Source organism: Trachemys scripta, chromosome 2 (genome assembly GCF_013100865.1).
Source record: "Trachemys scripta elegans isolate TJP31775 chromosome 2, CAS_Tse_1.0, whole genome shotgun sequence".
NCBI classification, from domain to species: Eukaryota; Metazoa; Chordata; order Testudines; family Emydidae; genus Trachemys; species Trachemys scripta.
This window is the reverse complement of record NC_048299.1, coordinates 35,130,904-35,156,730: the sequence shown is the minus strand read 5'-3', so window position 1 is coordinate 35,156,730 and position 25,827 is coordinate 35,130,904. Positions and strand designations below refer to the sequence as shown.

The following is a 25,827-nucleotide window of genomic DNA, read 5'->3' as shown; positions in this document are numbered from 1 at the left end:
ACTCGCTGACAGGTATTTTGAAATAAAATTACCAAAATAATTGAAACTAGCGTGATTATGGCGTGTTATTTTGACAATTAAATTTGCAGAATTTTAAAAATTTTTTATATGGAGATATACCTATCTCATAGAACTGGAAGGGACCTTGAAAGGTCATCGAGTCCAGTCCCCTGCCTTCACTAGCAGGACCAATTTTTTGCCCCAGATCCCTAAGTGGCCCCCTCAAGGATTGAACTCACAACCCTGGGTTTAGCAGGCCAATGCGCAAACCACCGAGCTATCCCTCCCCCACAAAATATTGTGCACAGAATTTTAAATTTTTTTGGTGCAGAATTCCCTCAGGAATAATATGGGAGGGAGACTTGTGTGTCATTGGGAATCCTTGCCCCGAAAGGTGCATGTGGGAGAAGGGACTCAGGTTCCCAATGAGTTTGTCAGAGCTTTGGAAGATAAAAGAGTCTTCCTTTCACAAGGATCAAAAAAGTGACCCTTCTCCACTCAGCTGGAGGAATGTTAAAATGTGCAATATCATCTATCCTTTTGTCTCTACAACCTGCAGCTGGCCATTGGATGCAATTTGCCGGGCCTCTCTTTGCAGCACATCCACTTTGGGCACCTATATTACACAGACAGGACAGAAGAGAGGACTGTAGTCAGTGAGTAGCTGGGCAGTTGCATGATTAACAAAGACCCAGGGCTGGATCAAGCCAGCGTCAGTCTGAGCGGATCGGCAGAAAACAAAAAATGGAAGATGCTGAGAGTTTCATCACTTTCCTAAGCTTGGGAGAAAATGATGGCACTTACCTGGGAGGGATAGCTCAGTGGTTTGAGCACTGGCCTGCTAGACCCAAGGTTGTGAGTTCAATCCTTGAGGGGGCCATTTAGGGAACTGGGGTAAAAATCTGTCTGGGGATTGGTCCTGCTTTGAGCAGGGGGTTGAACTAGATGACCTCCTGAGGTCCCTTCCAACCCTGAGATTCAATGATTTTATGATAAGAGTTCCACAAAGTCAATTAATTCCTAAAGGCGTAATAAAAAACAAATAAAATGAGCCAATGCAAGCCATTTGACTAGCAGGATGGAAAGAAATCCAGGGTATTTTATCCATTCATAGCAGGTTAGGAGACAATAAACCCGGAGTGTGGACAAATAAGTCAGTCTTCAAAATGTAATGAACAAAACTGTGTTATAGACACCAGCTAAATCCATGCCAAAAATCACTGAAAAGCATTTCTGATACAGTGACTGCTTACCAGAAAATTAATTCATACCAGATTAGTGGTTCTACAATGAAAAAACGGAAGTCACAAACTGGAAATGTAATTCAAAATGTTAGAGGTTATATCATTTACTTTAGGAAAGGAGAAAACTGACGAGTCAGAAACAGCACTCGTAAAAATCTTTTTTTTTTTTTTTTAAATGATTGTAGCATGCTTGGAAATGCAACTACAGTTAAGCAGGAATTAGCACTCCTATTTTAAAGTCACATTCTGCTCATCTATTCATTTTGCACTTGTTTAAAATCTCTTAAATAATTTCTCAGTCAAATTCATTTACTAATTAAATGTTGGTAAATCCATGTAAAAATGTGCTAGAGAGACAAGAAACGCTTTTAATAGATTCAGATGCCTTTTCATCTGTGCTTTCAGAAAAGCAAAGGTTACTTAGCTGTAACCAGAGTTCTTTGAGACACTGCAATTCTATATGGATCAACCATTTTGATGTCAAATCATATGTTTGGAAATGAACACTTGGTTTGCACAAAAGCAAATGTTTACGCTGCTCAGTACATACAGTAAGATCAATTACTGGCAGTTTTCACAGTCCTTTTCTCCATTCATCAGGAAAAAAAATGTAAACCCTACCATAGGAGGTAAAAAGACAACTCCTCCCACTGGAGTCAGCAACTCCCTTTCTCCCCCCCCTCAAACTTAAGTAAACTTCAGAAGAAGCCAGAATAAAGGAGGGAAAGAATAGATAAGGGAAGAATGTGAAGTACCATTACCAGAAAGTAACTGTTCCTTTTGGTACAGGCACCTGCCCACTCATCTTATGTTTGGAAAAGAGGTAAATGCTAGAGCTGAGCTGAATTTCAGATAATAAACTTGGATTAAGTTTGGCACTATTGGTTTCTAATAACCTCTTGTGACTTGGAAAACATATTTCTGTTCCTTTGGCTGTAGAACTTGCATTAATGTGGCAAATACAAACAAATTTTGGATATAATCAACATCCACACAGGTTCAGACCAGCAAATGAAAGTCAAAACAAAAAATGTAATTGAAGTTGTATAGAAATGACTTTCTGCCCCTCCCCAGTGGATACAGTACCATGTGGGCATGTACTGATGATCCATGCCTTCTTCAGATACTAGAAGAAGTGAGCAGCAGCTGCCAGCCAGGGGTCTAGATTGTGGAGCCCGCCATACACATAAGGGTTAGTCACCCTCAGACTGTGGGGATCTGTTAGAGAGGGTGGGGTCAAGGACTGGTCCGTGAGTGAGACTAGTGGGGTGCACTTTGTTCAGAATTTGTGGCAGCAGCCTAGAAGTCCTTGGGAGGGGGGGACTGCAGAAAGGAGGTTCCACCAGAGAGACTGCAGTGTGGTCATTAAAATACTAAATGCGGACTGGCGTCCTAGGGGCCTGCTGGAGTAACTGGACTCTGGATTGAACCCTCTATTCTATAGACAACCCTTCTAGGGACCTATAAAGGACTTGAATGCAGGATACTTCTTGGAAAGACCAGCTGGATGAAGTCCAGAAGCTCTGGAGAAAGAGTGAAAAGCACCACTTAGAAGTAATGGAAAAGGCCCTGAATGTTCAGTATTTAATTGAAAAGTCTGCTGAAGTAACCTCATTGAGGCAAGGACTGTTTCTTTCTGTGTAGCTGGACAGCCAGTACCTTCATCACTATAGACACTAGTCCACTTTCTAAAACTAGCACACAATTTGGCCCAACTGGCACCCTGCTCAAGAGATGGGTGTTAAAATACAGGTTAGAATTGAGGCACAATCTCAGAGCTGACTGGGGACACTTGCACACCACCTTCCCATACTAGTCGGACTCTAGCCTGTGCTGCACTTCCTTGAGCACCAAATTCACATTAAAAACCAAACACTCGTAGGAGTGACTATGTCAAGGGCATATGCAGAGGTGCTAGTGGGGACCCAGCAGGGCCTGTGATGACTGGACAGTACATTAAGAGGCTCACTGGATCACTAGGGAGCTGCTCCTCTCCTCTCTCTCTCCTCCTCCTGCTTTTAAGATTATGACTTTGTTACAAGAGTTGTCCCCATGAAGAAAATGAACAAGTTCTATCATGTACATTCTTCAGGTAAAAGGCTCATTATATTGTTATAGTTCCATGATAAATAAGGAAATTAAAACAGAAAATAAAATTAAAACAACATTAAGACTCCCAATCAAAATGGAAGAAAGAACAGTGTGAATTAGACTTGGGCTCTGGCATTATCACTCCAAGAGTATCGTTAAAGAAACACAGCATAGGCAACATCATGTGCGGAAAGCTTTGCCAATCAAAACACTGATGCCAGAACACAAAGGGTTTTTTTGTCTACAAACTCCAGAATTATTCTAACCTGCTTCTGAGTACTTTTTAATAACTGATTTGGTTGGGGGTGTTATATTATTTATGTCCACCCCCTCTTTCAATAAGCCACCATGGAGGAAGTTTCAATTTTGTACTAAACCTTAATGTTACTCCATAGAATTGCTACTAACAAATCTTCATATTTGCTCTCAGAGCACAGGTTGAGTTACCTCAGAAATTACATTCAAGTACAAAGATAAAGGCAAAAACCTTCAAGCCAGTTAGAGAAAATATGGAAAAAAGAGGCTGTAAGTCAAAGAAAAATTTGAAACTGAAGATTTTTCATTAGAGATACATATTTGAATTATACGTTTGCTTTAGTATGCACAATTCAATCTACAAGTGATCAAAAGTGCGGTCGAAACAGAGGGACAAAGGATTTACCTAGTGAGTCATCAAAGTGCTTTATTTTATAAAGCCCTGCTCATGTCTGGAGTGTAGACTTAGTTCTAGGAGATACAATGTGAATCTTCCTTACCCTGTCCAAATAAACAGTTTATCAGAAATAACGAGTGACAAAGACTGTTATAGACAAAAAGAATGCTTTGAGGTAAGCTTCTAAAAAGCATACACTAATTAGCAACAATTAAGATTTACTCAGATCACATATGTGTACCTTGTTTTTACTTCAGGGCCTCTCTGCAGTCTCATAACTTTAAGAGCCACAGTATACTTCCGAAAATGGAACATTCATGAGATGCCACAGTTAACTGGGGTCATGAAGAGGGGACAAAAAAAATCAAGCCACACTATCAATGTATTTAAATACATACAATACAGAAGTGCACACATACATTACAGTGCTGTTAACATCCCTAAGTTAAGGGTAACAAAACCATGTTAAAAAAAAAATCAGTACACAGCAATAGGGACGGTATTGCCTTTGGCTGCTGACGATTCAGTTCTGCTTTTTTAATAGGTTTCTCTGAAGTAAACACTACATACATTATGCACAGTTGCAGTCTTAACAGCACTGACATTAAGTTACTGGAGAAGGCATCCTGGCACTCCTGGGTTGTTAAGTTATAAGTTATGGTGGGAGTTTGTTTTCTAAATTGCCTATAAAAACAACTGTTTCAATGAAGAGCTTTAAAGGCACAGCTTTAGCACAGTGTATAAGTAGATAAACTTTAAGCATGTCTAATTTTGTGTCTCACTTTTTAAGCTTGGAACCTTTCAGAAAAAAATACAGGAAAGAAAGTAAATACAGTATCATTGGTTTAAAATTTTTAACAGGTTAAACATGATCAGCACAGTTTTAGGCAATGTTTTATACAACCAAATTTGGGAAATACTAAAACCAGTCATTTAAGATGATAAAGAACACCTGACAAAAACCCCTCAAAAACAACCTCTCAGTTTATTGTAAAAGAGACTATCGTGGAGGTGAATGAGACATTACTTTAGTACACTACTGCAAGTTACACCTTGAGAGATGACAAAGATTACTTCATCTGTACTGCAAAATAACTTTACATGTAAACTTCAAAATCACATACTGTACACAAACACTGAAATTCAAAAGTATCCCTGTTTTCCTAATAATGTAAACAGTAAAATTCAGGATTGATTTTTAAAGGGATAATTTATAATAAAATACCACTGTTTAAACAGTACAATATAAGCATTTAAAATTCGGATTCTCATTAGATTACAGGAGAATGGAGATTTCTATAACTTTGCTCACCTTCCTGTGCTAGAAGATGTAGCTACTATTGCCCAAAACTATGCACTTCTTCAAATAAGCTTTTTTTCCCCCTTGTAGCATTATTAGCTCATATATTGCAAGAATATAACTGTATAACAATGAAAAAAACTTCAGGTAATAAAAGTGAAATAAGCAGGTTTTTCCCCTGACATAAATTCGCGATAGCAAAAACATATATGCAGCATGAATATGGCATTAGCTCTTCGTAAAACAAGAGACATTAGCTCTTGGACTCTTGGGAGTCTGGTCTTCCTGATGCAATGTGCTAATGAGGAAAAAAAAAAAAAAAAAAAAAAAGCAACGGCGCTAACAGAAAAGCTTCCAGCGCCAAGGGTTTAATGTTGCTGCTATTTTTAAGGAGTGCCAGCGTGCAGGGTATAAGTGTAACATTCGCAGTAAAGGTTTTATTATTATTATTATTATCATCATTATTATCATCATTATCATGAATACTGTCTTGCATCCTTTCACTCAAAAAATAAACTGATCCACAGTTTACAATTTGATACCAATATTGTAGATTTAACATGCATTTACTCCTCTCCCACCCTCACACCTCTGCTCATTCATTCCATTTCAGCTAGTAGCATCTGAGTGTTGCCATTGCAATGCACTCTGAGTAAAGCTGATCTTTTCAATTAATTAATTAATTTATATATATATTTTTTGCACACACAAAAAAGTCAGAAATAGCTAGAACTATGCTGGGAATATCAGGCAGCTGTTAAAGCGAGTATTCCACCCCAAATTAGTCATCTTTACCAGCAGATGTAAACAAGGGGGTTGGCTTTCTGCAAGATGAGCACTTCTCTGAGTTCCTTTCTTTTCCCTACACTTGTAGCCACCGATGCTGTCCCCAGGTCTGGTGTTTGTCCTATGTAACATGATAGGTTACGTCAAGATATTGGCGATAAAGTCCAAGAAGCGCTTTGAATACTGTTCAGGGTTAACGGTTGAAATCTCTGCACCTGCCTATAACAGGGGAGAAGTAAAAAGGTGAGGAAAAGCAGTTTTAATTGAATATTTTTGTATGGAAACAATTACTTAAAACTCCCTTGCAATTTTCAGTCCCCGGGCCCGAACCTGCAAACAGGATAGCAAAGGTAATTACTCCCATGCAGAATCCCATGGAACTCCAAGTGGTTTTGCACTGGAGTAACTGTACTCACTGCCATAACTGCAGGAGCAGTCCCCTCCTTTTAAAAGTGTAACGTTCTCTCTACCCTAACTAACCCTCTGAAACCTTTAAGCTCCCTTGTAATTTCTAGCATTTAATTACCATGATACAGACAGAATCATCAGGTTTTCTTTGAACAGGTATCTTCAGATGGAAGATAACTCCAGAATAGGACTGACATCTAGTAATCACTGTTTGTTAATATATGGCAATCTGATAGGCTACTTTATCTTGAAAAGACAAATCAGACTATTTTTGGATTGGTTGATAACAATAACTTGTAATTTTGCACTTCCATATAAGCTTAAATTCTGACTAAATTTAAGTCAATGGCAAAACTCCCACTGATTTCAATGGGACCAGGATTTCACAGTAGTTTTCATCTCAGGTTTTCAAAGCCCTTGACATATATGGAGAAAAAACTTGAGGCAGTGAATGGAGAGAGTCCCATTGACTTCAATAAAAGTTGGATCAGCACTTGAGCAGTAAAATTGAATACACATTAAATGCTGTGCAATGAAGAAGGTAAAAAACCCTTCAAATAGAGAAAAATGCATTTCCTAATCTTTCAGTTATTGTAATCCTAGGCATTGCTTACAACAATAGTAGATAAAATATTTCAGAGAGAAGTGAGTGGGTTTTTAAAAAGATGATTCAATTTAAACTTTGTTAGTAATCATCAGCTGATGATTGTACAAGGGCTGCCTCCACTTTCAGCTGTCTTTATAGTGTATGACAGAAATGATCTTTACAAATTCATTACTGGGATTTATTGCTGAGAATTCTAAAACAACTGATACTATCAAGAACGATGTTCTCCAGTTTTTTTTTTTTTTTTTTTTAAACAAAAAGGATAGCTAAGGGCCCGATACTGCAAATACTTACTGTATGTGTGCATTTTTACTTACAAGAGCAGTCTCACTGAGTAGTCAATGTGACTGCTCAACTGAATAAAGTTACTCATGTTTACAGGATCAAGCCCTAAAATGGTGGCCCACAATGACAGAATCATAGAGATGTAGGGCTGGAAGGAGCCTTGGGAAGTCATCAAGTCCAGCTCCCTGCTCTGTTGCAGGACCAAGTAAACAAAGACCATCCTTCACAGGTGTTTGTTCAACCTGTTTTTAAAAACTTCCAGTGGTGGGGATTCCACAACCTCCCTTGAAAGCTTATTCCAGAGCTTAACTACCTTTATGGTCAAATAGTGATAGTCATATTGCCTTATCTGTATTTACAACACCACATATCCTTCAGACAAGGGATTTTAAGGTAGTAAAGCAATACATTTGACTTTTTATGCTCCCCCTCCCCTCCCAAATTGTAGTTTACTAAAAGCCTTACAAAGTAAACCATATTATACATTTTGGAGTAAACTCTCAGCAGATTGGGTCAACAAATGCACAACCTAGTCATTATGTTCTTTATCATGCAATCTAATCCATAAGTGACTTCTGTGGGGCTGCATATGAGCACAAGGGTCTGCCATACAGATCTGTTTGAAGGATCAAGGCCTAAATGAAGACTTGCGCACACAGAGTTCTCTTTATATTTAACCATTTTTAAAAAGAAATGAATGACTTCTAGGTAAAAACCACTGCTCAAATCAACAATATTAAAGGGTTAGGCTATCTTTTGGCAAAGCTGTGCTTTGCGCTATGGAGCATTTGCAATAGTAAGAGGCTATTCAGCTCCTGAGATTTGCTCTTTAACTTGGTAACAAAGTTTAATGTGTTGGCTATTTGGAAAAATAATTCAGTACACTATAAATTATGTATTTATCTGCACCTGGCATAGTATTTTTAAGATTCTTTCCTAATACAATCACAGGGTGAAAAAGAGTTTTCACTTTGTAGGACTTTGAGAGGACACTCTAGCCTACAACCAAAGCCACTGTGATAAATACTTGCCACATTCTGCAACGGATATATTCAGGTGTTTATTGCTATAAACCCAATTTAAAAAAGTCTCAATATCTAGAAATGATATAATGATGCAGCAGCTATTGTAGTGTTCACCAATAATGAACACTGCTTGTGAGGGTGGGAAGGCATTTTCACTCTTAATATTTAACTTGTAACAATCACTTTCTAGTTTTGTATCACAATTATTTAAATATTTAATTAACAAAATTAAAAAGAAAACTTGACTTATTTTGCATCCTTCCATAAATTCCCAAAACTATGCTACAGCAGGGCATTAAATAGCAAATATTCAGAAGCAGCAATGGAATTAGAGAAAACAAACAGATACTTACACCATGTTTAACAGTTTTTGCAGCATGGGCAGCTTTCTTTTTTGCATCATAATGAGTAAGAATGTCAATAATGGCCATAAAGTATACCTCCTTCCTAGGTGCATCTGCAGAATGACAAACGTATTGCAGTCAGAATGTCTTTACAAGTGTTTTAATCAAGATTCCTTCTTTTGACATGTGACTAAAATGAAGTCAATCTTCAGGAAAGGGAGAGTTTAGGCTCAGGCCCTTTTGTTTTGTTTTTTAAATAGTTTAGCTGCATTCATACATATGAAAAAAAAGATAATGCAAAGTGCAACATTAGAAGACATAAGCCAATATTCCTCGTTAAAACCAACACGCATTTTCATTTCATCCACAATTATTTCTGGGATATAAATATAGAAAAATGGCCAAATACATACAGTATATATTTTGTAGACAGTGCTTGTGTTTCAACAATTAAGATCACATTTCATTTATGAATGGTAGAAAAATGGATTTACCAATATGTTTACAAGGCAGGGCCTTGATAGAAAGCAGATACTTTGTCTGCCTTGAACAATCCATGGTAACTTTAAATAGAAAGCATTCCTGCTCAGTGGTATGGACTACCTTAAAGCTCACTTGCTTTTTATGCAAAACAGTCTTCCATATGACATTTTCTTATTAGTACTACAAAACTGGGCTCAAAGTCTACAAATATTTTTAGAAGTAAAGTCTTTGACATATAGGTCAAAGCAGTGATTTGCTTTTTTCTGAACCACTGCTAACAGTATTGGCTTATCTACCACCGTAAAAAACAGTTATGTACAGTAAATAGATTTCCACCCCACAAAGGAGCTTTTCTCCTGGATTCTAAGAATCCCTGTATCTCCACACAGGATGCAGCACTGTAAACAGCTGAGCAAGTACATTAGCTGCTTGGGCTGTACGTAAACTGTTTTACTGTGTTTCCAGACATTACAATAGCCAAGAAATAAATTATATTAAGTATCAAACCCACAATATAGATGCCTTCAACTTTCTGTTGCACCAAAAATGAACTAATTTCCTTTTCTACAGAATGGATTATATTGTGCAATATAATTTTGCCTTTATGTGGTTATAAAGGCTTTGAGTTTTTGATTCAAGAATAAAAACATCTCATACATACAAATATTCAATACTGCTTACTTTCATGGCATTTTATTCCATAAACATCAATGGCTGGATCAAATTCCCCTGGAGCCAAAGGCTGTGAGCTGTTCAGTGTATTTCCTGGACTGTCTGGAGGCGTTCCAATAGGGTGGGTCCCATCACTTTCCCCTTCATCTTCTCCATCATTTTCTTCACACTCTACCTCTTCCTGTTCAGCTCTCTCAACATCATGAATTCCAAGCAGCAAGCTGTAGTCCATGAGTTTTAACTGAGCAAGGAACTAGAAGGTGATAATAAGCAATGTCAATATCACAGTGAAGTCTTAGATCTGACTGTGAACATAGGAAAGTATGTAAAAATGAAGGTCTACAAAGAAGAGCAAATATCTCTAAGAGAGGGTGGCTGGGATGGGGGCTAAGACTGGATTTAAAATAAGGGATATCTTCAGGATTGTTATGCCAAGTACAGAGGGGACAACCTGAAGTGTGGAAAGAGGCAGTGGGAGTAGACAAAAATGTCCATTTTAAATCAGGATGGATAAAAATCAGTGATTTAAAAAAAATTGGATTTTTTTGATAAAATGCTTTTTGAGGAAAAAACTTATCTAAAGATAGTTTTAATTAAGAAACATTATAGCTCAAAGATATCTCATCATGGAATAGGGATTAAAAATTCTAATTCTATAGTATGTAACAATATATGCATGTAACATTTAAGGAAAGATTTGTAAAGGAGTTCCATTAGTTCATGGATTAGGGACCCAATCTTATAAGGTTCCAGAGACTTCTGTATAGATTTTTTAGGTTAATCTTTCTATCTACCCAATGGGACTCAGTGCTCAGTCTAGAAAACACCACCAAAGATGCTCAGTTTTGCAGTTCCCAAACTGTGGACGTCTCCCCAGAGGTAACATGCTTGTTAACAGCAAAAATGTTTTCAAATAAATAAATAATATATAGAGGTGAGAAATAGCAGACCTCAATTCTATTGTCCCTCCGCAAATGTGTGTACACAGAGTCAATCCCTTACCTCTCTCTAAATGTGCAAAGTGTCAAAAAGTTCAATGAATAGAAGATTGTTGGGGGTGGAATAGATCTGGACAAAGAGAAGAAGTCTGGAGATAAATGTGAGAAGCGAGGGACATATGCTTGTTTTGTTAAAATATTATATGTTTGATGTTGAAGAAAAATATCCAGAATACTTAATGTTGTTGTTTTAGTTAAATAAAATAATTTAAATGTCTGTCTGGTGATGTTCTCCTCCTAATACAGCATGGCAAGAAAATCCTCCAAATATTAATGATTAGCCTGTTGAATTGGAGATAGTTCATCTCCCAGTGACTTCATAAATATCTGCTTCAATTACCTTTGGTAAATGAAATAATCAAACAATCATTCATTTTCTGATATAGCTGTAAAGCTAATCTGAAAAGTTTTCAAAATAAATCACTTAAAAATGTACCTTCTAAAAATGAAACCTACATCTATATCTGAGTTGTGAAGAATGTGTGTTAACATTATAACAATCAACAAGAATGCACTTTTATGTAGAAATCCATGATTAAATCGAGTCTTCCTGACTAGTGATTTAAATGATTTAACTCATGAGTTAAATCAATTTGATTTAAATCAAATCCACCCTGTTTTAAATGTATTTTATTATTTTGCTATCTGAAACTCACTATTACACTTTATAACATCATTAGCACTGGGGGCTCAAGGGAGGTCAGGGACCCAGATGCTATAAATCAACACTAAGATGCACAAGCAGAGTTGTGCTGGGCAGCTTGCACAATGCCTGTATCATGCTTTTCTGTAGTCACTCTCATAAGCACCCACAATTCACATACATAGCCAAATATACAAATGAGGGTTAGATTTATCTTCATCCCACTGGAGCTACAATCTTTTACAAATATTTTAGATAACATTTGAGGCAAAATGTGTGTATTTATCTGGATGAAGAGGCTACTAATGTGATACTGTAATTAGTAAACATGAATGCAACAGCCCAAAGGTCAAGCATAGCCTGCTGTATCACCCTGTTCTAGTAATAAAGTCTTCAGGAAAAGGAACATCTTTTCCCTCTTGTGAATGATCAGTCTCACTGTTAGCCAGTCATTTGTCTCTGCTGTCCAGAATTCCACATAACACCATGTTATCAGCTGTACTTTTGTTTCATAAGATAGTTCATCATTAAGGCCTGACCACAACATTCCTTTCCCTTTGGACTGCAGGCTCAATTCAAGAATCACACAGAGAGAAATGTGTTAAATGCTGTGCCCACTGAAAGTGGGCAATACAGCTTTTGGACCTACAGTTTGCTAAGTTCTACATAACATAGGACTAGAACCAGGTCACATTCTCTTCATGAACACTGACCTGAGTGGCTCACAATCTAAATGAAACATTAGCATACTAGTTTTTGTATTTTTCAGTAGAGATAGAGGAGGAGAGACATATGTCACATGGAACAGGAAGTCAACAGTGGAAGGCAAGGTGGAAAAAAATGGGCTTGAGGAAAGAGTTGAAGGAGAACGAAGACACCTGCCATACAGGAAGATATGAGGGTATCTCGGTAGAGGCAGACCCACCTTACTCCAGCTCCCTCTCAACTGCCTGCAGCTTGTGACGGTGCATCACAGCATCTGTTAGCTGAGCCATGCAACTTGCTACACCTCACTTTCTTGTACCCTTTTTCTTTTAGTTCTTTCTTAGTTATTTTTTCTTTTATTCGCACGAGTTCATGCTTTGAGCAAGTTTTCTGCCCTCTTTCCTTGTCTGCCCATTTTGGACTCCTGTTTTTTTTTTTTTTTTTTCCCCTAGGCCACATTCCTGGCCTCAAGTGCAGGTTATGCCCTATATCCGGGGCTTCAATCCTTGCCAGACCTGCCACAGGTCTTTTCCCCTCAGCCACAGACATTCAAGCTGCGTCTGCGGTTTGGGAGAAAGCCATATTCCCTTTAAATGTAAAATCTGTTTAGGATTTAAAAACAGATCTGAAAAATTGAGGGAGGACAGACTTGAACTCCTACTCATGGAGCACTCTCTGAGCTCCACGGGGTCCAAGTCTCTTCCCGGTACATCGGTTCCACCGACCACCTCGGCTTCTGCAATGAGCAAAGATCCTGGAGGCTCAGGGATACTCCCCAGACCTTCCAAGAAGAAAATACCTTATTCTCCGAAACAAGAAAAGGGGAAAGACACCTCCATGATCTGGGTCTCAGGAGACCATGTCCCAATATGGAACTGAGGCTCCCATCCCTCTGGTACCACGAACACAGTACCCGACTAAGACGACCTCATCACGTACCAAGAAGCTATCCAGCATGGCACTGACATCGACACCTGACTTAGTGCCTCCAAAAGCCAGAACCCAAGGCAAAGTCCTTATTGGTACCAACTTCCATAGCCAGAAGCAAAAAACATACTGTACCTATTTAGGTGCAGTCTCCGGGACCGCCTAATATTTTACTACATCCAGGCACCTATCTCATGAGAACCTCCAAATCCTCAAAGAGCCCAAATCACCATTATGAAGAGGTAATGAGAGGTACTCCCTACCGATACTGACCCAACCTCATGAAACTTACTTATCCTCCATCCATTTCTTCAACTGTGATTCACCCTTCAGTACCGACACAGTCCCCCTGCAGACTTTTTGAGGGATCCAAGAGATACTTCCAGCTGTTACAGTAACGACTTTCTCCAGCATGGCTTCACCAGCCTCCCTTTCTAACCTCAGTACCACTCAACTGTAGGTCTCTTCCCAGGGCTAGATACTGACCTAACCACCAATATATACTCACTTCTGCCCCAACGGTATAGGGGATGACACCTCATCTGATTCAGAAGGGTCTTTACTTGGTTCCTCCACCTTCCAACCTCCCTCCTTAGAAATTCACACTGAAGAAGGAGCTTGTAGCAGGAAGTATGCCCTGATACCAATGGCAAGGACAATGTTGCACCATTCCCTTATGCTCTGCCACAATGGGCTTGCTGCAATGGTGTTCAACCAGTGGTCCCTATGTCTAAAGGGTCCACAAAAGACTGTCATTACCATAAAACAGTGGTTTTCAATCTGTGGTCCGCGGACCCCTGGAGGTCCGCAGACTATGTGTGAGATTCCAAAGGAGTTTGCACCTCCATTTGAAATTTTTTAGGGGTCCGCAAATCAAAAAAAAGTTCAAAACCACAGGCTTTACTAGAATTGCTTTCTACAGGGAGCCATCCCAAAAGAGGTCATTCACGTCAGGAACATCAACCGACACCTATAGATCTTGCCCCATGGATACATCCTCCAGAGCAGGAACTAGTGGAAGAGGAAAAAACTCCACCTTCTCACAAATCCTCCTCATCAATAGACAAGGCTGTCATCCCTCCCCTGCCATTCTATCCCAATTACTTCCAGGCTTTTCAAGAACTCATAAGAAAGGGTAACAGACACCTTACAAGTCCATTAGAGGAGATTCAGGGAACACAAAACACCTTGTTGAATGTCCTTCATTTACTTCCTCAGGGCAAGACTGCCTTGTCCATCAATGATTCTTTGCTTACGCCAACACACACAATGTGGCAGACTCCAGCCACTGTCCCACATATATGTAAACGAGTCAACAAAAAGAATTACTCCCCCCACCTCCAGAGGATCAGTATTTCTTTTCTTCCACTCTACTCCCAACTCTCTGATAGTGGAGGCTGTTATGAACAGAACAGGTAACATCAGTCCCATTCAACACTATCTGATAAGGAGCTAAAACAGTTGGACCTTCAGGGCTGTAAAATCATCTCTCCCATTTCCTGCCTTCCTGGGAGCTCACCACCTCAGACAGATGGATCCTAGAAGTAATTTCCACTGGCTATTCCATCCAGTTCAGCTCCTTACCATCTACCAGCATCCTTTCCTGCCCCTCTTCAGGGACCCCTCTCATGAGAAGAAATGACAAGATTTGTCAAGATCCTGGTTGTGAGGAGAGAAGGAAAAGGAGGAATCAAAGATAATACCGTGATTGCATGCTCGAGTGACAGGGAGGAGCATAAAGTTGTCAATGCTGATGAAGAAAGGGAGCAGGAGGAAGGATTAGGGGGAAGTTTAAGGAAGTGAGAGAACACCCATGAGGTGATGATAGCAACAGGAAGAGATGTGAGCCGGGAGAGAGGGGGAGAAGTAAGGGATGGAGAGGTAGATCTGAGTGTTAGCACAGAGGTGATGAGATTCCACAGGTGTGGATGAGGTCAGTTGCAGGAAGAGGGGACCAAGGACAACTCTTTGAGAAACCCCAACAGAGAAAGAGGATTGAGCTATTGATGGTCAGGCTGAAAGAGCAACTAGGAAGGAAACAGTAGGAAAGGACAGTTTGTAATGGACACTCTCAGAGGGTCTCAATAAGAAGTGTAAAAAGGCAGCAGAGATTGAAGAAACTCAGCATGGAGAAGAGATCCTCACACTTGTAAGGGAAGAAGAGTTCCTTAGTGTCTTTTGTGGGGACAGTTTCAGTAGAGTGAGAAGCCAGATAGGCGGGAATTTAATAGGGAGCTGGAGTAGAGGACGTCAGTACAGTGGGAACAGACAGCTAGCTCAAGGAGTTTGGAACTTAAGGGGAGGTGGGAGATAAACCCATAGTTACAGAGAAGTGGGGTCAGTACTCACTGAGAAAGGGGGAAAGCTAAACTGTACAGACTGAAGACTGTTATACTTTGTGTATTTAACTGTAAATACTGTGGAATAAAATTTTATTATATGTTATTCATTTGTTTAAAATACATTCTCAAACTTGGGAGTTTATGCATTGGGTAGAAACTGCACTCACTTTTTTGAGCAGTTAAGCAGAACTGCCTATCTAAATGAGAAAAGGATAACTGATAAAAGAAAATAAGGTTAAATTTTGTCCTCCCATTATTGGGATCAGATGTCAAGTCACTTCACCACAGTTGTCGGCATACAAATTTAATGATCCTTCTGTATGGATTTCAAAACTGTGTAAACACTATAAAAGTCACTCAGAATATGACTAAGACTGACCTTCTAAAGTCTGCCATCATATTTAAAATATAGTAAACGAAAGCTATGTAGCAGACCACACTCGATCCATATTTTGGAGATAAAACAGCTACTGTATTCATTGCATTTCTTTACATCTTGTGTGCGGCCTATTTACTGTAAAAAATTTAGTCAGCAAAAATGTTACATACTTAAAGAAAGGCTCAAGAATTTAAGTCTAAAATTTGACCTATCCTAAAGATGCTCAAAATTGGAGGACAAATACTTTGGATTAATATATTTTATATACACCTGTGAATATATGAATGTGTATGAATTATATCAAAATCTATCACCCCATTGATGAGAAATTAACCTCCAGACCATTCTGTAAATGTTACACACACAATATTCTGTGCTGCTTTGCAACAGCTTTTAACTGCTAAACACACATCCCAGAGCTATGCTAATATCAGACTATTATGTCAATGTTCAAAAAAATTTCAATATAAAAAGCGAAGGCCCTGTAAGCCTGAGTTATCAGTTCTATTCTAAAGATGGGGAAATACCTCTTAACTTTATTTACTGAATAGATCGCTATGATAAAATTATTTTACTCTGAGAGCCAAATCAGCATTTTAAGAATTAGTATTAAAAATAGCACAAACCAATATTTTTGTATTGAATGTTGACTATGTGTTCAATATAGCAGAAGCATACAGTATTAGAATAACGAGAAGAAGTGTACACAAACACCTAAGGCACTCATACTACTGTAATTAGGATGGTATAAAACTAGACGACTGACAGGTAAATTGAATAGCAGATGGAATAAGCACAGGAATGGGCGTTGGGAGACCTGCGTTCTCTGCTGCTGATTCAGTGTATGGCCTTGGGAAAGCCACAACTTCTCTGTGCCTCAAGTTTCCCCATCTGTAAAATATAACTAACAATACTTAGCTCATTCCATGTGGTATTATGCCTGTAATGCATTTTAAATCCAAGCACGTCATCAGGACATGGACAATGTATGACAACCATCTATGGTAGAAGGGATCTTTATTAAGTGATCACTCCTGAAATCGAAGATTGTGTTTCATTTAAAGTTTAATTGTCTGTGCGGACAAGTTTATTTTTACCCAATACATTTATGAACTACAAAAGTTTTTTGCACAGCTGTACATGACTTGTTGCACAGTGTGGTATAATTATATAAAAATCAAGCAGATTACATTCTTACCTCCACATCCTTTTTGAGCTTTTCAAGGAACACCTTTTTGTTGTTTTCATCAATATAAATCTTTTGGCCATCGTTAATAAAATCATTGTCTTTGAATGTTGGCAGCTCTTTGGCCTAAAACAAATGCAAAACCCAAAACCAATTAATAGGAACTAGAACACAAATATGAGTACATTGAAATTGCTTCTTCAATCTGGATCCATAGAAAAAGGTTATGCTCAGGTCACAGCAGGACTGAATATACACCGCACCCCAAATACAAGATGTCACTAATGACCAAAAGAGGGCACTAGTGAGCTATGACAATTGAAAGCACTAACACATCAAATGAAGATAGGTAAAGCTTCATTCAGTGTAATCAAATACACCTGCATCATATTCACTTGTTCACAAATTTAACAGAATTTTAATTTGCTTTCACAGTTCACCAAAGTTGTAAAAATGTCTGCTAATTACAGAACTCACTCAGTAAATTTAACTATGAAGGAACTATTATTATCCATCCAGTGGAACAGCTTCAATGGGAGAGGGACCCTCACATCAGAATTCCCATACCTAAGTGGTTAGAGCACTCTCCTGAGAGATTTGGGAGACCCTTGTTCAAAACCTCTCTCCCCCTTCAGGCAAGTGTCCCACATCCCAGGTGAGTGCACTAACAACTAGTCTAAATATCAGAAGGTGGGAAGTAGCAACAGCAGCACCACCTCCTTCTCTGGTCACATTTTGAATGGGACCCAATCTAGCAGGTACCCCCTGAGCGTGCCTAGTTGATTGGGCACCGTGGGCACTTTTCTGCTTATTTTTCTCCAGTTTGTGGTCTGCCCTGGTGCTTAGGCAGGAGGTAGCTGTTTGGACAGTAGAGTGAGGCAGCAATGCGCATGCCCAGAGGCAGAAGCTTAGACACCAAGAAAACTTTTACTGAGAAAATTTAGGCACTGAGTGACTTTAGGCATCTATAGGGTTAGGCGTCAGCCTATCATGAGTTTTGTGGATTGCACTGGTGCCTAAAACAATGACTTAGGCACCTAAGTCTGGGGTTTAGGTTCCTAAGCACCCTTGTGGATCGGAGGCTTTGTGACTAACTTCAATAGAGCCAAGATTTCACCCCCAGTCTGCAAGTCTTTCTACTGAGAGTAAATAAGGGGGGGGGGGGAACACCCCCCAATACCTAAAAAGCAAATAGAACTCCCCCCCATAGTTAACAACGGCCTACGGGAATGTTTCCTGTAGCTTCAAGAAAAACATGCCAACACATTGCTTATAAACCTTATTGAATACAGTACTTTCCAATGTACCACTTTATTTTGTTCTTCATAAATCCAAGGAGGAAAAAGTGGCCTAGAGGTTCTTTTCCTCTATTTCCCCCTCCCACCGATACACAAAAAGCAAAGGATTCAAAAAGTGACACTATCATAGCAGACAGGCCCCAAAATTTAACTCTCACAAATATTTTTATATCTCCCTCTATTATTGAAAAACTCTTGCCTCCAAACAAAAGAGGTGATGGGATGCTTTAATTCCACAATAGCAACAAACTCCTTTCCTTGGGTTTGTTCTTGTGAATTGTGTGTTATTCACCCTGGTGTGAATAACATAGCTGCCCTTGTTCAGAAAATGACTCCCCCTCTCTGCATACCAAGAGAATATTAAAAAAACAAACAAATAAAAAAAAACCCCTGAAGAGTTTTAAATAGAGATAGGCCCAAAGTGAACCCTTAGATCCCAACAACCGTGAACTTTGGGAAAGTTGAACTTGGCAGGTTTTGGATACATTACTTTCTACCTTGTTAAAATGTCCTATAACTTTGTTCTTAGAGTCCCTCCCATTTTGTTAAAAAAAAAAAAAAAAAAAAAAAAAAAGACATTTGAGAAGGAATTATAGGTTCCCATCCATCCATGCCAGATTTCAGAGAAGAAAAATTCAGTCTGAAGCACTCTGGTGTTTAACCCAAAGGCGTTAGGGTAGTATCTGGAAGGTTTCTTAGAAGCAAATAGTGGGTTGCTGTTTACTATAATGTGACAGAATACATCAATTATCTCCCTGGCCAGCTTGGATAAGTAGTTTGGGATGGAAAAGAAGAGGAAAAAGCAGATAAAATATTCAGGACTAGCAGCTGTAAAGCTTATTGCTCTCCATCTAGGAAATGATTACATAACTATGTAGGCTGACTTGGCAGATGAGGATGGAGGGACGCTGCCAAAGCCAGAAGGATCCAGTGAGTGGGATGTTTAAGACTGGAGGAAGGAGACTGATATGGAATTAGATGAAAACTTGAGACAACGCAATGAAAAAATAAAAGCAACCAAACTCCCTTTCCTTCCAGCATAGAAGTCACTATAATCCTGATTTTAGAATATTGTTGTATTTAAAAAGGCATAGCTAATTTAGAACGACACTTTTAACAAACAGGGACTATTAATACATTAAACAAATGATAGGGAAGCAGAGGAAGGATGGTCTTACGGTTAAGACACCAAGCTCAGTTCTGTGCTGCGCCACAGACTTCCTGAATGACACTGGGGGAGGCAGTTAGGCCTTGTCTTGATGGGTTAAAAAGGGCGTGTCTTTCACTCCAGTTAGCTTACCATGACAGACAAGCCCTCATAATGCTTATTAAAATACAGGCTAAAACATTTGAAGGCATATTAGCGATCCATGTAGTAGCCTAGGAATCCCTCCCCCTACTACAACACTGACAATCCAATCATGTTTAAAGACATATTGGCTAACACAAATGAAAAACATACCCTTTTAGCCTTCAGTACAAGGCCTTAGGGGGAGATTTTCAAAGGCACATCGGGAGTTGGACTCTTCCCTGTACTGAGACTTTCAGTGGGAGTTGGGTGTCTAACTTCCCTTTGTGCCTTCGAACGTCTCTTCTTAACCATTCTGTGCCTCAGTTCCCATCTTTAAACCTGGGATGATAACACTTCCCTACCTTAAAGGGTTGCTGTGAAAATCATTAATGCTTGTGAAGCACCGAGATGCTATGGTGATGAAAGCCATATAAATATCTAAATTCATAGATTGAACACTAAGTAACACTATAAATGAGGTATTTAAAAAATAAACAAAAAAAAAACAAAAAACCCCAAGCCCTAACAATGGCTTGGAAGAGGAATAGCTGAGCACAATTTATAGACATTTAAAATAAACCTGGAACAAACATATTGCATGCCAGTTGTCACACTGACCATGTATGCTGTTTCTCTTGCCTGCACACTTCATTTCCTGTTCTTGGTATTTTTAAACCATAAGCTTTTTTAGTGGGGCCATGTCTTCCTATATGTTTGTACAGAACTTGGCAAGATGGGGTACTGTTGTAATACAAAATTAGTATTAACAACCATTACCCACCATCAACAAAGTTACTGAATTAATGTCCGTGAAAGTGATGGGCATTAGAGATTTAGGAACTTAAACAAAACAGATTAATTACTGGAATGGGGTTTTAACAGTTATTTAAAAACCTATACTGTATTAAGAGATAGGCAAAGATTTGGGGATATGTATGTTCTACCAATGCACAAGGGCAATTGAAGTGGGTACCATTTAGACATGGGAAAATGCACCTCCTTTCATGTGAGCATTTAAAACTCTATTCACGTGAAAAATTGCAGAGACTTTGCTTTAGTGAAATAATTGACAATTTTTGATGAAGTCTCAAATATTTCCAGTGAAGAAAAATCCTTGGTAGAGAAAGAATCACTGATACTGTAATTCACTGTAATGAACATTTACTATAATTAAAGAACTAAATATTTGAAAAGCTGCACAGGAGACGAACACGTAACTACTCCTACTTAATTAATAATGGATTTTCACTCTGAGTCTTTGCTCTCATTTTAATCCTCTGTTTAAGAATGCAAGAAGAGCATAGTGGATTTTACAAATAAAAGTATGTGTTTCTAAAAGGCACATACTCATCCTTTCCACAATTCAAGCTGAATTTCTTAAGCCTTCATTTGATTTTCAGCAGAAACCTAAGGTTTTATTATGAGTGGGTCATTGTGGCACAGAGGTTCTCAGTGCAAAGGATAAAACACTAAAAAGCTTTTCCTGGCTAATCTTCACCTTTTCAGGTATATTAATTAAGTAGGTACATTGTTTAGAAATTAGGGCTACCAAATGATTTAAAAACATTAATCGCAATTAATCACGAGATTAAAAAAAGGTCATGATTAATCGCAGTTTTAATCACACTGCAAAACAATAATAGAATACCATTTATTTAAATATTTTGGATGTTTTCTACATTATTATATATTTTGATTTCAATTACAACAGAGTACAAAATGTACAGTGCTCACTTTATATTATTTTTTTATTACAAATATTTGCACCATAAAAAAGATAAACAAAAGAAATAGTATTTTTCAATTCACCTCATTCAAGTATTGTAGTGCAAGCCTTTTATCCTGAAAGTGCAACTTACAAATGTAGATTTTTTTTCATAACTACACTTAAACAATAAAACACTGTAAAACTTTAGAGCCTACAGGTCCACCCAGTCCTACTTCTTGTTCAGCCAATTGCTAAGTGTGACGAAGTGGGGGATTTTCTTGTTTTCGGTGGGGTTTCAATGGTTTGCATGTGGAGGGGGTGGGACTCAGTTTCCCTGGGTATTACTGGTTTAATGAGGTGAGAGGAGAGGGAATTTGTTTTGCAGAGGACTGGAGAGAGGACTTGGGGACCCAGCCGATTGCCGGGAGGATGGATACCCCAGCGATCAGTGACCTGGCAACCCGGAGGCCTAAGGAGACACAGCCGGTTCTGGCCAGTGGGCGGACAATGGGCTGCAGAGTGAGGACCCAGTGACCTAACCAGCCGGTTCCAGCCAGAGGACAGAAGCGAGGAGAGGCGGCTCCGGTTTATGACCCTGTTTACCTGGAGAGAAGACAATGGACAGAGGTGGGGCCTGGGGCCGGTGATCTCAGATGCCCAGCTGGGAAGCAGGAGGGCTCTGGGCTGGAGAGGGGGAGCAGGCGGAGCCCACCTGGATGCAGAGAGACCTAGATGTACTGCGCTGAGGGAGGCCAGGCCTGAGGCCCAGAGAGTTTCCTGTGCTGTGTTCAACTTTCAATAAATCCTCCTGTTTTATGCTGGCCGAGAGTCACTCCGGTCTAGAGAACAGGGTTGCATCAACCCCTTTGGGGGTGGAGGCCCTGGGGGTCCAGAGCAAGTGGACTCCCTGCGGGGGGCCACAGCAGAGACAGATGTTCTAAGGCTCAGAGAGGTGCGGCTCCAGGAGGTGGAGGGGCCTGACCCCGAGAGAGAGTGGACCCCCGAAAAGGGCTGTCGCACTGAAAGGGGGACCCCTCACGGACCGCACGCAGCCAAGAGTGGGCATGATCTGTGAGTCCGTGACACTAAGACACAAGTTTGTTTACATTTATGGGAGATAATGCTGCCCACTTCTTATTTATGTCACTTGAAAGTAAGAACAGGCATTTGCATGGCACTGTTATAGCCGATGTTTCAAGGTATTTACATGCCAGATATGCTAAGAACATAACATAAGAACGGCCATACTGGGTCAGAGCAAAGGTCCATCCAACCCACTATCCTGTCTACTGACAGTGGCCAATGCCAAGTGCCCCAGATGGAGTGAACCTAACAGGTAATGATCAAGTGACCTCTCTCCTGCCATCGATCTCCACCCTCTGACAAACAGAGACTAGGGACACCATTCTTTACCCATCCTGGCTAACAGCCATTAATGGACTTACTTTCCATTAATTTATCTAGTTCTCTTTTAAACCTTGTTATAGTCCTAGCCTTCACAACCTCCTCAAGCAAGGAGCTCCACAGGTTGACTGTGCACTCCGTGAAGAAGAACTTCCTTTTATTTGTTTTAAACCTGCTGCCCATTAATTTCATTTGGTGGCCCCTAGTTCTTATATTATGGGAACAAGTAAATAACTTTTCCTTATTCAAACATTAGTATGCCCCTTCATTGTTTGACTACCATTCCAGAGAACGTTTCTATGCTGATAACGAACCAAAGCAGTGAGGTCTGACATTTTCATCATCTGAGTCAGATGCCACGGACAGAAGGTTTTTCTTCTTTTTGGTGGTTCGTGTTCTGTAATTTCAGAATCGTAGTGTTGCTCTTTTAAGACTTCTGGCAGAATGTTCCACACGTCGTCCCTCTCAGATTCTGGAAGGCACTTAGAGTCTTAAACCTATTAAACCTAGAGGTGTCGTGTGTTGTAGCTATTTTTAGAAATCTCATATTGGTACCTTCTTTGCATTTTGTCAAATCTGCAGTGAAAGTGTTCTTAAATTGAACACCATGTGCTGGGTCATCATCCGAGACTACTATAACATGAAATATATGGCAGAAGGTGGATAAAACCATGGAGCAGGAGACATACAATTCTCCCCCAAGGAGTTCAGTCACAAATTTAATTAACATACACTATTATTTTACCCCAGCATTCAGTCACCCTGTGCCAATCACTCTTTCATTATTTATCCACAGCTTCAACAGGAGAGACTGAGTAAGTCCCACATCAGAACTTTCCATAGCTCAGTGCTTAGAGCATTCGCCTGAGAGGTGTGGTAGACCCCTATTCATACCCCCCCTCCCCAGGTATCCCATATTCCAGGTGAGCACTCTAACAAGTGAGATAAATGTTATAAGATAGCTGCTGTTGCCATTGCCACTGCCACCACCTCACCTCCTCAAGCGGACACATTCTGAATGGGATCCAATCCGGCAGGTGGTCTCTAGACACACCCACCAGTTCAGGCCCTGCACATGAGATAGGCATTTGTCTGCCTACATTCTCTCAGTTTGCGAATCGCCCTCAGACTTAGGCAGGAGATAGATGTCTGCACGCTTAGAGTGAGGCAGCACAACTGAGGTGCTGAGGGAACTTTTACTCCAAGAACATAGGCACCGAATGAGCTTAGGCACTTACAGAGTTCAGCAGGAATTGTATGGATCACAGGGGAGCCTAAACTCAGGATTTAGGCGCCTAAGTACCTTTGTGATTTGGGGCCACAATGCCTAATCTATAGTGTGACATTCTGAAAAATTAAAATGCATGGACAACATGTGAAATGTTAATTTATTCTGGTTTTATATTAAACATAATTAATGTTCCTGGTTCACTTCTCACTGAAAGCTCATTAAATTTGCTGAAAGTACAGAACAAAATGTAAAAAGTGGATTCTGGCCACTAACAAAACTTACCCAGATCTTTAATAAAAATCATTGTGTACTAAGTAATAAAACAACTGTACAATTATTAAAATAATGACAGGTTAATTCAATGTCACTTGTACTTTTTATGTAACATAAGTCATCTGATTTTATAATACACTTTCACAGTATCAGTTTTAAAATACATTAGGACCTTTTATAATATCCAGGTCAAGCTCAAGAGAAATGACTTAGCTGACCACATAATGTATCAGATTCCTATTAAGTATGAAACTAGCAAATATGCAGGAAGTTTAATCTATAGTACTTAAGATAATAGGTTTTAATTAAAAACTATTAATTCAGATATTAGAGGTTTTATATACCAAGACGCAAACATATTTAGGTCTTAGAGGGCTTGATCCTGCCAAGTGATGTACATCCACAATTCCAATCAAAGGAACCAGGAACTGCAGGTGCTCTGTACTTTGCAGGATAGGGCCAAAGTGCATTTCTACTGGGAAGCGTGATTATTTAAAAATGGAATTGTGGAAACAGAGCTAAGCCGAATTTTTCATTCTCTTGCATCACCACCAATGAGAGCTCTGTAGGCCAAAACTGGCCTCGAATTGCCACCCCATTTTCTTCAAATTATGGGCTCAGTGGCACAAGTCTAACATTGAAATATAGTAAGCAATTCTGCTTGTGATGAACACAAGGGAAAAGAATCCAATTCACACTCTTTTTAGTTGTGTCAACTGTAATGCTAACAGGTGGAAAAAGTACTAAAAATCTAAATTTTGTCATTAAAGTTAAAGTTGAGACTCTAAATACACAAAGGAGAAGATCTACCCAATAAGAAGGTGCCATTTTACATAATCACTTCTCAGACATGAGCAATTAAAAAAAATTAAAAGGTCAATCACTTATGTGTATAATTTTGTCCTAATAACTGCAGTATTTTTCGTATGCACATGAAACAGAATTAGATAGTCAATGTTAGAACCTGGATAACTAGTGAGTCATTTTTATTGCAATTCCTGTTTAATTTCCTAAAAAGTACATTTTCTGAGTTTAAAAAAAAAATCTGTATACTTAAGGATATAAACAATGACTTGTGCCTCTTACCAACCCCAATGATTGAGATTTAATTGTTTCTATATAGCCTTTTTGCATTTAATCAGAGAAAAATATTGCAACATTTCCATGGTATTTTCTGAATGAACAAGAGTTTGTACCTAGGTGCAACAGGCCAAAATGTACCCTCTTTATTGCTGTTAAGTGCGCTGTCTGACAATTAGTGGTTGCCTTCCACTCCAGGCTGGATTTCAATATGCTGTATGCATATAGGGCCTCATGCTGCCCACACTTAGGCATGTGAGTAATTTTACTGACTTCATGGACTATTCAAATGAGTAAAGTTACTCACATGTCTAAAAGTTTGCAGGATTGGGCCCATAGTTCGTCAACCGGTTTGGTTTCCAAGCTATTATAAAAATGCCTGTTATCAGAAGGTAGGCTCCATGCACCAGCTTAATTTGCACATAAATTTTCTTGTTCTATAAATTAATTATAAATGTTAAATAA

The 25,827-nt window shown here is 39.2% G+C and overlaps 1 protein-coding gene across 2 annotated transcripts in view; it reads right to left on the bottom strand.

Moving 5' to 3' along the window:
• Nucleotides 1-4,000: 4,000 nt before the first annotated feature.
• Nucleotides 4,001-25,827, bottom strand: part of PIP4K2A (phosphatidylinositol-5-phosphate 4-kinase type 2 alpha) — a 199,203-nt gene continuing 177,376 nt past the window's right edge. For both annotated transcript variants that reach the window (XM_034760282.1, XM_034760283.1), the window contains 4 exons: nucleotides 17,090-17,203; nucleotides 9,907-10,150; nucleotides 8,752-8,855; nucleotides 4,001-6,292 (listed from right to left, as the gene is read on the bottom strand). In XM_034760282.1, the coding sequence (XP_034616173.1) occupies nucleotides 6,212-6,292; nucleotides 8,752-8,855; nucleotides 9,907-10,150; nucleotides 17,090-17,203 (543 nt within the window). In that variant the 3' untranslated portion in view covers nucleotides 4,001-6,211. The remainder of the gene's footprint in view (nucleotides 6,293-8,751; nucleotides 8,856-9,906; nucleotides 10,151-17,089; nucleotides 17,204-25,827) is intronic.